This window comes from Tympanuchus pallidicinctus, unplaced genomic scaffold (genome assembly GCF_026119805.1).
Source record: "Tympanuchus pallidicinctus isolate F22 unplaced genomic scaffold, pur_lepc_1.0 scaffold3, whole genome shotgun sequence".
Taxonomy (NCBI): Eukaryota; Metazoa; Chordata; class Aves; order Galliformes; family Phasianidae; genus Tympanuchus; species Tympanuchus pallidicinctus.
In genome coordinates this window covers 64482138-64496603 of record NW_026294747.1, presented here as the reverse complement: position 1 = coordinate 64496603, position 14466 = coordinate 64482138, and the positions used below count along the sequence as shown (strand labels likewise).

Sequence of the window (14466 nt, the reverse complement as noted above, 5' to 3'; positions counted from 1 at the left end):
CCTCTTCCCTTGCCCACTTGATTCTTGCCCAGCTCATTCCTGCCACCTCATCCCATTGCTGCCTTGGAGGACATTTTCAAAACTTCAACTGAAAAAGGAACAGGAGAGGTTAATTGTGAGGATATTAGGGGAACAGAGTCTAAGAGATGCCCCACCAGGTTTGCCACACTGTGGGGATCACACCAACCCCTCGACATTTTGAGCCAAGTGACACAGGAAACAACAACAAGCAATAAACATGGGGTGCTGGCTTTCAACTGATCCCCTCCTTCCATGCCCATGTCTGGTCAGTCACGCAGACCCATATGCCTGGAGCTGAAGGCTGTGTAGTGCGTAACTAAAAGCATATTTAGTGCCACTTGTTTAGACAAGCACTTCACATGAATAGGCAGCAAAATGCTGAAGTGCGGGCTATGGAAGTTTTGTAGAGGGCTGTTTTGTTGCGTTTTATAGATATATATATATGTATTTCGCACAAAGGAATTGAAATCAAAAGCTGCTACAAGGGTTGAATGCATTTGTGATTACAGACAGATGCAAAAAAAAAATAATAATAATAGAAGAAAACACTCCTGCTTGCACTGCGATAAAGAAAACAGATGAATTGGATCAAAAACTGACTGGGAAACAAAAGTTTGAGATGAAAAATCAGCGTGTCTCTGAAGGCTAACAGAGGGCTATGTCTGCACTGCCTTAGTATAAGTACAAAGGAAAGAGAGGGTGAGCAGAGAGGTGAGAAAATCTACTGACGGCACAGTATTTTCCAGGTAAGTCAAGTCCAAGGCCAGGACTGAATGAGGAACACTACAGAGGCCACTACCACTAAGAAAATATGTGGAAAAAGGCAAAGGCAGATACTGTGCTCTCAGAATGCAAAGTAAAGCAAAGGAAAAAACCTCACCCACCCATAACCTTGCTAAGTTTTAAGTTCTCTGCATCAATTCAGATAAGAAATACATGTTTCTATGTAATAATAAGCTGTGAACAAAGAAAAATGTAATACTGAGATGCAGGAGGAAAGGGATGCAGTGGATGCATGCAGGAAAAAAGTTGCCAATATAATAAACCAGTGGCTTGTGTTATCCAGAAACCAGAGCATAGCATTTCTTTCTACAGATAAACTGCTGAAATGGGGAGGGGAGTATTGACAAATGGGTAATGAGAATGACCAGGAGAATTCAATTAAAAAAAAAACCTGAGATATTTCATCTCAGGAAAGGGGTGACAAACAGTCAAAAATAGCATGCATTCTGGAAAATGAGAACTTGGTGTGCTCCTAGATACAGGGTGTGATATTTTTTGCCCTAAAACTATTGGAGGAGAGCAAAACCAAAGACAAAGGAAATGTATTTTCAACTACATTTCCTATTTCAACTGCAGAAGTTTCTGCTGCAGGCTGTCCCTTTAACCACAATGTTCAAAGAGAGACCTGTTACATATGTAGATAAGGATATCCAGAGCTATAATAGTTAATGTTTACAAAAATTTATAAAACAATGTCTGTACTTTGGGCTGCAGCAATTCATTTTGGAACACGTGGGGCTGCTCTGAGCCACAGACAGATGTTGCCTAAGGTAAACCAAACTGAGTGAGCCTGGCAACTCTTATATTTCATCCCCACCTCACGTGGATGAATTCAGCATTAATGGAAAGTGTTAGGAGAAAATATTCCTTAATACTTAAAGCCAGGGCAATAAGGGAAAGCCATGGTGCGAGCTGCTGCTGATGGTTCGCTCAGAGTTAAAAGTCAGAGCTACCTCCTGCCTTTGCAAGGCTTGTTATTGCTGAGCCCACAGCAAGCAGAAGTCCATGGAGTTGCTCCAAGGGGCACAGAAATGGTCCTTTCAAGTGCTCCTTTGAACAGTACTGTGTGAGTCAAGTGGTATATACTTTGGTAGCTTATGAGCAATTGGAGGGTGCAGGAAAATTCTCAAACTGCTGGGTTTCATCTTTTGCAGCAGGTCTTTCCTCTAGCAGATCTCTCTATGAGTAATAATAATGCATCAATGAGAGCAAAAGAAATCTATCTGGAGGATAAATCTTTCTGTTCTACAAATTGTTCCAAAGCTCTTTCACCACAAGGTTAAAAAATAATGTTGGATTGTTGGGAAGAGGCTGTATTGGATACACCAGCACAACACCCGTGTTTCTCTAAACCTCAAACTTCTTCTGGGTATTTCTTTTCCTATGTAGCTTACAACATGGAAGTGCACAGGTACAATACTCGTGTTAATAACACATCACTGCATTAACGTTTGAGCATTTATGAAGCAATTTATCTGAAGATCCACAGCACCTGAACAAAGCCACAATATTTACCGTTAACGGTGCAGTAATGCAAGCAGATTCCATGCTGACAAGCACAGTGTGAAAGCTGAGAGAGATTCTTTGTCTTAATCATTGGTTCCCACACAATCATACATAACAAAACACCTCTTCCAGTCTCAACCTGATTTATTGCTTCCCTCTTTTCTCCCACCTCCATAATTACTCATCCAACACTCACTGTCTTCTATTACCACCTCAGACAACACCTAAAACACTTCAGCTCTCCCCAAACCCGATGCATCTATTATGTGACTTGGACATCATTATTTTCTATACGCTTTTCATGCAGTTTCAGAATATCTCTTCGTACAGCTCAATTCCAGTTATTCTCAAAGCAAAAATGAAGCGACTCTCCAGGCAGAGCTAAGAATTAGACACAGAAGTTAGAGAAAATATATGTGTAGACATACATCTACATACGCACATCTGTATTTTTTATATACTCACATATGTATGCCTAAACATTCTTACCCATTGATTTTAATAGCCCATTTTATCTAGGACATCAAAGAAGAGGATGTGGAAAGACTTTTGAAGTATTATGTATTGACTGCTGGGATGGAATTGCCCTGATTTAGCAGCTCTGAGCAGTCAGACTGGCTCTGATTGGATTCACACCTCATGCAAGAGCCTCAAGCCTGAGACCCCTTCAGATGGGTAGCACATCACCATTCAGCAAATTGCTCTCCAAACAGAGGCTATCTATGTAGAGTTCCCACATTTCTCAACCTTAGGCATCTAACATGGCTAGTTTAGTTGGACCTCCTCCATAGAATGTCTATTATGAGTTAGAAATAGAAAATGGAACAGGCTCCTCCAAAGGCTCCCTCAGAAACTTCTCCAAATCATTCTTATTACTTGACTAGATGCATTTGGAATTCACAAAGACACAAACTAAACGTATGTATACATCTTCCTAAATAAAGAACTCAAAGTAAATATGATGCCTAATTGTAGGTGAAAATATAGACACTGGGTTAAACTGTATATATGTATATATTTTCTCAGACCTCCAGTATGACTGGAGAAAAAGAGGAAAAGCACTGTCATGAAATGAGTGCCAGAAAGTACTCTGCAATAAAAAAATAGCACCCTTGAAAAGTCTATTTTTAAGCTGCAAAAATGGCGGGTGACTCCTCCTGCCAAGAGGTTAATAAATCTTTAACAGTACTATTATTGTTATTGTTGTTATTCCTACATTGTGCACAACACTGTTTTATTTTACTTTATAAGATACCAATTCAGAGAGAAAACATACATAGCACATTCAGAGCCTCTCAGTTAAGGTATTCAGTTTAAACGAGAAGAAAATGCTGGGTTTTGAGACTAGCACTTTAAGAATGTTTTAATAATATTTTTACTACATTTTTAGGGTTTTTTTTTTAAAGTATTTTATTCGTGTTCAGTATTCAATCTGAGCCCTGGTCTACAAAAGCGCACACGATTTAAACTGAGATTCCTACTCACTATTTACTGATGAGTCAATAATCCATTTTAGTAATGGAGCACATAAATTACATTAAAAATTCTATAATCATCAGCTAGGAGACTCAACTACATTCAACCCTTTGGTACATCTTTTACTCTCTCTAAACCAGTGACATGTCTGACTTCATATACCTTCCAGTCCACTCTGACTCATGCATTCATAGAGCTTCACTTCATGAAATACGCCTTTAATTTTAACACCACAACCCAAGGCTTTTAAGCGTGCTATTTTCAGTTAATTTCCTAGATATCTTTACAGGCATTGGAACTAACCTCGTAGTTCTGCAGTCACCTGGCATTTCTGAACTATTAGCCCTCCTAAGGGTAACTGGCAGCTCAATAATTTTGATATCAATATACTGATCACATAATTTTCCCATTGCCATGGATGTAAACTACCCTATTATATACTTTTTTCCCTTTGTTTTTTTTTTTTTATTATATAGGCTCCTACAACTTCAGATTATCAGGTTCATTATTATTAATGTCTAAAAATAATCCTCTTTGGGTCTCTGTAGTCCTTTAGCAAACCTAGAAACTGCAGATATGAAAAATAAAATCACTTACTAGTAGCCAGTATTTTCCCAGATGAATTAATTATATCTCTATTTTAATTCTGAGCAGACCGTAGCACTGGCATTCGACATCAAGATATCCTTAGCCTAAATCTGTGTTCAACTGTCATGTATCCCATACTCCATTCATATAAAGAATAATGCTATGGAAGAAACTGGAAAATTTGATGAACTCCTTTTGCCATAATCTTCCTCTTTCCCTCTCCCGGTTCTGCAAAACTAAGCATCACTGATTGGAAGCAAAACTAGACTCAAATAACTTCTTTTAAGTTAGGTCAAAATAAGAAAGGTCAAATAAGAAAAGTCAAAAGAAGCCCTTTTTTCAGAGGTGGAAGCATAATTTTGAAGACTTAAGAGTCACTTTAATTAGTAAAAGGAATGGGGAAGTCCTCCTCTTCATCATGAAATGTGCCCACTGAAAGGCAAACTTCTGACTTGCATCTTCGCTGTGAGTAGATAGCAAGAGGATAAAGCAGTTGTCTCACCCTGCCATGACCGCTGTTCCTAAACTGAGAAACCATCAGCACGTGATCAGGTGAAGTTTCTCTCACAGAGTTAAGCTTTCAGTGGCAAGCATCAAAAAAGTCCTCTTCTTGATAGAGGAAACAAAAATATTCAAAGTCATTTTTGTATTCTAGAACTTATTAATTGGGGACTGAATGAAATAAATCTCTGTGAATTCTCCCATTGAATCCCCAGTCACAAGGCTTCTGTCTCTTGTTTTTCTAAGGTGCCTGGCATTTCCTTCACTTGGAATAGCCATTGAAATCTGGCATTTCAGAGGTGCTATTATGAACCTCTGATAGTACTCAGGTTTCTCCTTTCTGGCGGTTTCTTGTTTTTGTTATTGTTATTATTATTCCTTCTCCAAAATGAGTGACTCAGCTGCACCGGGTTTCAATTCTCCAATGGTTTATTCTCTAATTGTCTATGTTCTCTTTGAATGAACTTAGCTATCTCAGTTTGACCAATTTTCTTCTCTAGTTCATCCTCAGAATAAACAGTGACACTACTCTGTATCTTAATATATTCAGCTTTTTATTTAATTTGGTCTGCCTACACTTTAATTTAACTGTATATATTGCTTAATTCCCTGAAGTGCTTGAAATTTGGACTGTTATTAAATTGTGGTCAGTACTACTCTGTTAAACAGTCACTTCATTTCACCATAATGCTTACGCAAAATGGAATATAAAGCACTATTCCATCTAGTTACAAAATGAGCCAGTCCTTCCATTTCTGAATTGCTTCAGCATAATAGTCAACATTTAATGAAAATCCTACTTAATATTGTTCTTCCTAGGCTAATTGCTGAGCCACTTTCTTCAGCTTTTCAAAAAATACTTCATTATTCTTATTTTGAGGTCAGTACATTTTCCCTATAGAACTACTTTTATTCTATTTCTTCAGTGGCCTTCTGTACTGACTCTATATTTCAACTATTCAAACACTTCTTGTCCATCTGTTCTAACTGACAGTCAATTGCCATAATGCACTCCATTTTTATTTTCCAATATTATGAAAACATGAAAACACTAATTGACAATACTATTGCTTACTATTAATACTACATGGTCAAAGCTTAATTTGCTTTAATCTACCATCTCACCAAGTTGATAATCCTTGAAATAGGTAAATCCACTTTCGTGATAACACTCATAGCTTCACGACCATATTAACCACAGCTGGATTTACTAAATGACCATCCCTCACCTTCCCCATACCAGCACCACACAAATAAACTTGTCTAAGGCACGCTGGAGCAGCTGTAGAATCCCTCCCATTTAAAGCTGTGCTGCAGCAGGCCTTGAGAGTAATGTATTTATTTTTTTAGAGACAACCAGTGTTGCATACACCCTTCTTCCACTCTCAGAGAACCGGATTATCTTCAGAGCTCCATTACACAGAATCATCACAGAATATCCCCAAGTTGGAAGTGACCCATAAGGATCATCAAGTCGAACTCCTGGCTCTATGCAGGACCACTCAAAAATCAGACCAAATATCTGAGTGTAGGAGCTAGGAAGTACCTTAATACACCAGAGCTGGAAGATGGAGAGCATCGCTGGGAAGAGATGTCAGCAACTTCATTATCAGCCAGCACAGCTCTACAGTGCTTTAGTACTCTTTTAATAGTGATTTAGTATTTTCCCCTTTGAGCTGGCAAGAGGTTCTGGTTTAGATACACTAAGGCAACACACAACCTTACAGTCAAGGTCAGTTCTGAAGATGGCCCTCATTCAGCCAGAGTTTTGTGAATACCCTTCCTTAATGCTCAGTCAACCACATTATGCATTAACAATACAAATCTAAAGCTTTTTATCTTTGAATTAAAGCTTTTAAACACCACTTCTCCCAAGGCTGCTCAGACTCCAGAGAAAGGAACAGAGCAAAAAGCTCAGAAATCCCTAGCATGGAGTGATGGGACTGCCACTGGCTCAGTTCCTGGACCTGGGTGAAGAAACATAACCTGGGTGAAGAGGCATACAATGCTGAGAAGCAAGTCTGGGTTGGTGGCAACCTTGTTCTAGTCCAAGAGAGCTCTGGATCACCCCAAACAACTGCCCTAAGCCTGACTCAGGGGTATACAGTGCCAGCAGCTGGGGTAGAGAGATGAGGACTGTTGGGTCCCTACATTCAGAGCAGAGGTACCCTATGACTCTATGTTACTTCCCACCAATCAAATTTTCAGTTAATGAGCATACTATGTGGTTGATTCTTCCCAAAATAAATAAAATACCAAAAATCACTGATCACCAGCTCCCAGCAAGGCACACTGGTCTGGTTGCTTCCTTCTCTTGAGAGTATCATTTAATGTTATCAGATGCGAGCAAATGTCCACTGCAATCACTGGGAATAGTCTTGTGTTTATGAGGGTTTTACAGCAAGCCCAGCTAATTGCTGGGTTCCCTGTTTACATTCTGAAGTTTATTTACATGAAATGTGTTTCTGTTTGTTTTGTTTGTTTTTTTTTTTATAATGTTAATAAATGAGTTCAGTGGACCTATTTCATTGTAACTCAAAGTCTAGCAGACTGTATAGTATTAAAAATTTCTTTGGCCTAGAAAACAAGTCTTTTGATAACAAACATCAGAGCACCAGATACTGTAGGATGGTCCAACCCAGATAATGAGTTAAGACCCTAATACAGAAGATTTCCTTAAAAAAATGCTCCTGGGATTTTTCAGTGTAATAAATGCTCAGTTTTCCTGTTAGATTTTTAAGATTTTCAATTCAAAGTTTCAAGTTTTGCCATAAGATGCTTCAGCTATAAATGACCTTAGAGGAACAGCATGCAGAAGAGACCTACAAACGGAGTAGAGTAGACCTACAAACAGAGTACAAACTGAAATTTTGGAGATACCCTAAAGCCGTGAAAATCATTGGTGAGGTGACAAGGTGCTTGGTCTGCATTAGGAAAGCACTAGGAAAAGTTTCAGCATGAACTGTGAAGGCACAACAGAAAACACTTCCCAATCTTTCCAAACCACATCAGCGTAGTGAAGATGGAGTAGTCACATCTGTTGTACCAATCAATACTGACCAGTGCGATAATAGATAAACAAATAAACAAGGTAAAGAAAAGAATTTACCTGGATCATTAAGAAACTCCTCTGAGCTGTTCCATGTCCTGCCATCCAAGTACAATGTGCCATTGGTGAAGTTAAACTGGGTGTAGTCTCTCACACACTTGTGTCGCAAGTTGCCCATAAAGAGCTGGAGGCCTATGAGGGCAAAGACACTCAAGCAGAAAACGGTCAGGATCATCACATCAGCAAGTTTCTTAACAGACTGGATTAGTGCACCTACAATGGTCTTCAGTCCTAGGGAGATAAAAGCCAAGAGTTTATGGATTGAGACGCTGAAAGATAAGTGCAGATACTTGTTCTGATGAAAATCTGGATAGAAGGGAAAATTGGAAGGGTTCCTATTACATGTTTGTAATTTGACAGTGGAAACAGGAGACAAGTGATCACCATGAACATTCAGTTTGGCCTACTATCATCTGGACAAAAGTCTTGGTGTTGCTCTTACACACACTTACTAAAAAATGAATGGAAAGAATTGGATGGAGGAACAATGAGAAACAAAAATAACCGTGGTTAAAGAAAATATAGAAAGTCATTTAAATATTCATGGAGCTGCAGTAAAGACTGTAAAGCCTAAATCCCACTGACTTTTGAGAATATTAATTACTTTTAACCACTGAGGTGACTGATAACTTTATCTCTCACTTCAACAGATAAAGAGGTATGGAAATGTTGCCTTATTATTTAACATTTTTTAGTGCCAAATCTTGTTCACTTTTCTCACATGAGTAATTCCTCTCCCTTCAATTCATTTGCTTAAGACAACAAAAATTTGGGATTAGAAGAAAACCAAATAATATGGACAACCAAGTAAATCCAATGGAAACTGTGTGGAATAACCTGAGATTCCAGTAATACCTGGGCAAAATTAATCATTTTATAATACACTAATGGAGATAAATCATCTTCTTATAATCACCAAAGGTTTTAGTAACACAAGCTGTCTTCTGTTTCAGTGTTATTTCATCCTATAACACTAGATTCATATTATTATCCTGTAAGTATATAGACATAAGTAATTATACTGTTTTCCCAAAGAGTATTGTTTGCTTGTTAAGAAGATCAGCAATATCTGAGCTGGTTGAACATGACATCAATACAACAAAACACTTCTATAAACCTTTCTATAGAGTGTCTCCTGTAGTTGGATTAATACCAACTGCTCAATGGAAGCAGATTTGTTGTTTTTTACTACTTGTAATTAATCAATACTCAATAAGTAGTAATCAGTGCTTCTGATAATCAGCGTTACTAGTATGGCAGCAGTAAAAGAATTGAGTGAAATGGAAAAATAGAAAATGCAAAGAGGAAACATGAGGAATTCTCCTAGGCAATACTCAGAAACATGTAGAATTGCTCATTGAATATGAACATACGCATTAAATTTCAGTTCCTTGGAATTCCACCCCAAGAGTTCGGCAGTAATGAAGGCTGAGTTAGGGCTTTATAATTTAAAATAATGTAAAAAACGTACTTGAGGGTATGTAGGAAGGCAAAGTGCACTTTTGGTCTTGCTTAAAATTCTGTAGATAAAGTAAATGGGAAATCACAGATTCCTAAAGGAGGATAAGCTGCTAGAATGGAACCCAGGTCTAGATATCCTTGAATTCAGCAGCCTAAAATACTGCAAGTCCTGCATAAAGCATTGCCACTAGGTTAACCCATGAATGATATTAATGACTATAAAGGTCTTCCAGCCAAATGGGACTTAATCTGATCTGGGGCTGGATATCATCACTAAATTCTCTGTTTACTTCTTGAAGGATAATTTATGGCATAAGAACAAAAGGAAAAGGCTCAAAAGTTCCTCTGTATAAAAATAAGGCAAAACATATTGTAGTACAAATATCAGGCAAAAGCTGGATATTCATGGGATCTGCACTCCTTGTCAGAAACAGATTTTGAAGATGAAGTCAGTTCTGTATTTTGATTAAATATGTAGATAGGTATTTAGATAAAGGTTAGATCTGAACTTTTTGAGTTAATTTCTAGGTTTGATGACCAATTTTGATTTGTTAATGAAAAGCATAGCTTTTACATTAATCTAGTCTTGAGTGAACTTTATGTTTTAGTTGTAGTGCAATTCTAAAGGGCTTCCCCGTGTCTCACACTTACCCAGATTGCTATGAAACAAACAACAGGGTGGGGAAAAAGAAATACAATTTATAGATAGAATTTTATTTTTTTTTCATACTCCAATATTATGACATTTTCTCTGTAACTTTCAGTGTTAGCTGTCCTTTAAACACACAGATGCTTCTTCCCTGAAGCTGGTGAAACAGGAAATCTGAACGCAAACTGAGCTTTAAAAAAGGGAAAATGGCCAAGCCACAAATTCTTTCACTTCAGTGCCCTCTGTGAAATCCCTGCAGTACATTTGTTTGTTTGTAATACAAATACCAGCTTGGGGCCTGCATTTGTATCCCTCAAGTACACTAATTAATCTTATTCACATTAGCAAAGACAATGGGAGAACTAATGTAAATAGGGATAATATTGGGAAACAATAATCTACAAAACACTAGTCACCAGTAAAGACAGACTGTTTTCAAATGCAGACCCAGTTATTGTTAATTTCAAGGTCATTTCATGTAACATGCTTTTCTCAGTTTACTTACAGGTTTTTCAAATAGAAGAATATTCCTATGCTGTTTGCTTTATAAGCTCATTCCTCGCAGATATCCAATAATTTCTTTACAGGAGGGCTTTGTGCTTTATTTTATTTTATAATTTCATTTTTTTAAACAGCACATAGACTTCTGAGCAGCTCGGGAATGCTTTAGTAATTCAATTGCTGTAATTAAAGACCACTTAAAAATAACTTGTACTCTGCCTTCTGAAACTTCGTTGCAACTTTCCAAGAAAAAAACTTCAGGAGTTGTATACTTACAGTCTAATTGTGTTATTTTCTCATTCTTTAAAAAGAAAATGTGCCCATAAAGTTAAATAGCATCCATCAAGTCACTTGGCACAATCCACTGCTAAGAAAAGTGTTGAAATCACCATTCATTTCAACTTTGTGCCCTTTGAAGGGCAAAGGGTAAATAAGGACAGCCAGAACCTCTTGCAGGTGTTCCACATTGCTCTGAGTCAATCCCCATATTTTGTAAAAGCAATGCTAGATATACTCAAATTTAAACTGCTGTTAAATCTTCTAGATAAATAATCCTCCTTTGAAATATTGCCAATGAGAGCACTGCTATATAGCTTAATAGAAGATACTATTTATGGGGCATTAAAGGCATTTACTTAATTCTTGCAAGTCAAACACCAAACCAGGCAGCATGCAGCAAAAACGGAGGAGCTGATCCAGAGCTGAGTAACGTCTACATCTGTTAATGACTATGGGGCTGTGGATTACTCTTACTGGAGTAATCAGCACAGTGGTCTCCTGAATCACTGAATTCTTCCCACGCTTCTGGGCCAAATCCTGCTTGCATGACATGAGTAACATCGAAGCACCCAAAGTCAGTGGGATGAGGGCTGTACAGGCAGACTGACACCTACAGAAAGCAAGAAGGATTTGGCCCAAGCATTCCTGTTAATACTGGTAGAAATTAATACATTCAGAAGTTAATCAAATAATCAGTTTCCAAATGCAAATCAGAAACCGTAGAAAACGCAAGCAACACCGAACAATGAGAAATGGCAAGATCTCACAGCACCATCCATTCCTCCTTCGAGATGTGAGAAAGTAGTAGCATAATGACATCCATACCAGATGTTGGCAATCACCTACAGAACATCGGACACTTCCCTGCACAGTCTGAAAATCAGTGGGGAGAAAAAGCAAAAACAAAACCAGAGTGTGTCTTGGGCTGTGACTGCCTCCTCCTAGCCTTCTCCTCTTGAAGATGAGCACGTGCCTTGTACATGTCTGCATGAGTCATGTACGCATACGGGGAGAAGAGCTCGCTCTCAATTACCAGCCCTTGTCACCAGCCATGATGAACGTATTTTGTCATTAGCCACTGACACATGGAGCAGCAGAGAGTTTAATACCATGCTGGCAAACTTGAAAGGCTGTCAGCATTTCTGTAGACCATCTCTGCATGAAAACGTGACTGTCAGGCCAGTCTCTGAGGAAGATGCAAATATGTCATGTATTTCTCAAGTAGCTTCTCCCTGAGCCATGTGATTTGCCCATTGTAAGGATGAAATCTGTCTTTCTGTGGGGGAACTTCAGTGAGATTCAAGCAGTGATCAAGGGTCAGACTCCTCCACGCAGCCTTAATTCTTTCACTCCAATCTCTGTGTTCTGGCTAACAGTAAAGTACTGGATAACATTCACAGCACTATTTATAGCCCTTAGACTCACACTAAATCAAATGGGAGCTGGATCAGGCCCCGAAGTGCCTTGGCCCAATTTTCTGTGAGGTCACCTTTCGCCTGTATCCTGTCATTTTGTGTGAAATGTCTGTGAAGTACACGACTGTTCTAGAAAGAGCAGAAGAGCTTCTCTGGATACAGGCACGTCACAAAATAGTGATGTCCACAATGACCTCCATTTTGAGGCTCTTGTTGAGGGGCCATTGAAGGGTATACCTGAGGTCTTTGAATTACCTCAGTTATTAATTATCACAAACACATTGGTGATTTGCATGCAGATAAATAATTGGAGACCTCCAAATCACAGGAAATGTTCCTGTTGAGTACACTGGGATTTGGATACACTGGTTGGGGGAGACAAATGGGAAACTTCAGTGGGTTGTCCTACAGCCGATCCTTCTATCTAGAAGGAAAATAAATGAATCTGGTTGCCATGGCAATGAACAAGATGCTAATTAATAAATAAAATCAGTGAGAGTTAAAGGTTTTACATTCCCAAGCAGAGAATGTTTGCTATTTCTAAGAACCTGAACATAAGGGCTATAGGAAGAAATTAAAAACATTTTTATGCAATGAGTCTAGATAAACAGCTTATCAGCTACTGTACAAAGCTCATCTTCCCTGATACCATGGGAAACTGGAAAACAGAATGAAATGGGTGTGCTTAGTGTGAAAAGGGAAAACTGAGAGGATCCCGGAGGGTCCTCAGGTATATTAAAGGCAGCCAAAGAGGGTAAGGCACTGACCCAACCTCTCACTGGTAATGCACCAAGACAGGGTGAGGCTGAATGGGGTCAGGAGATGCCAGCATGACACCATGCAGATGCAGCCCCAGATGCCTAGAGAGCAGGAAGCACAGCTTAATGCTAGATGCTAACATTTAGGTTGCCGAATCTGGATCTGGCAAAAGTAAAAGTAATGAGTTGAGCTAAGCTCACCCTTGAGCCCTGTGGGGAGTGGACCCAAAGTTTGGGAGATCATTTTAAATCCTATGAGTGCACATCCCCTAAAACTCCCCGTGCCTGCTTGCGCACTTAGAGCAAGGCATTAAAGATAAGTGAGATTTTTAAAAGCACTAATTGTTAGCTTTGTCGACTCCCCCTGGAGTCAATACTGAAACTCATTGATTTCAAGTGAAGCAGAATGCCTTTGAAAACCAGCCTCTAAGTGCTTTGCTGGACAGAAGCCTTACACTGTGGAGGACTTGGCTACTTTTGGTAAGCAATTTCACTGAGCATGCTGAGCCCAAGTACGTTTGTGCAGACATAACTACCTGATAGAGAAGGGTGATCAATTTTATTGAGGAAAAGCTCGGATATTTGCAATGTGAGCACATTTCAGTGCTTCTCTCTGAAGACATAAAAGAAGAAAAAAAGCCCAACTTTTCTGTTCTCCATAGCAGATGCACTCAAAAATCTTACGAAAGATATCAGCATTCATTACCTCTTCATTTTTAGCCCACTGTGGAATGATATTTCATTCTAGCACAAGCCTGTGTCATTGTCAAAAAATCAGACTGAAATCCAAGTAAACACAGCATCATGCCCGATATTTCTTTGTTAGACATATATTTAGACACAGACATATAGTAGACATATATTTAACATGTCTGACCAAAACAAAATTGAACTGGTTCCTTGAAACTATCTATTAAAAAAATCACACACACACAAAAAAAAGAAAAAGCATATCCTCGTTTTAGAGGCAGCTAACTGATCCTTAGCAATTTGTAGCTCTCAACATCTATAATTTAAACATGCTCACAGCCCAGGTAATCTTGACAATAAAATTTAGGGCCAGGTATTTTATTTGCATATCATTATGCAGCCATGTCAGCAAAGAATTCAATTACAAGTACCTAAAAATGCAATTATCAAAAGAATAATTCCATAGGAAGAAAGAAAACAAGAAAATGTGAGTTGCTATGTATCGTTCTAATAAATAACATTCATATTCCTTCTTTTTCTATTAACCCACAAATGGAAAACTCTATATTCATTATCGTTGAAAGGCTGTAGTGAACTTTACAATAAAGCTTTTCTGAATATCTCTATTCTCCTCATCAACCAAAAAAACAGTCACTGTTTATCACGTTATATAAAGCAAGATGCAGAACATCAGAAAATCACTATGTATGTATGTAACTCAGCAAAATT

At 38.4% G+C, this 14466-nt stretch overlaps 1 protein-coding gene across 5 annotated transcripts in view; it reads right to left on the bottom strand.

Annotated features, from left to right (window-relative positions):
• Positions 1–14466, bottom strand: part of LOC128085553 (sodium channel protein type 5 subunit alpha-like) — a 206019-nt gene that overhangs the window by 136188 nt on the left and 55365 nt on the right. For all 5 annotated transcript variants that reach the window (XM_052693161.1, XM_052693156.1, XM_052693160.1 and 2 more), the window contains exon 7: positions 7985–8215. In XM_052693161.1, coding sequence (XP_052549121.1) covers positions 7985–8215 — 231 coding nt within the window. The remainder of the gene's footprint in view (positions 1–7984; positions 8216–14466) is intronic.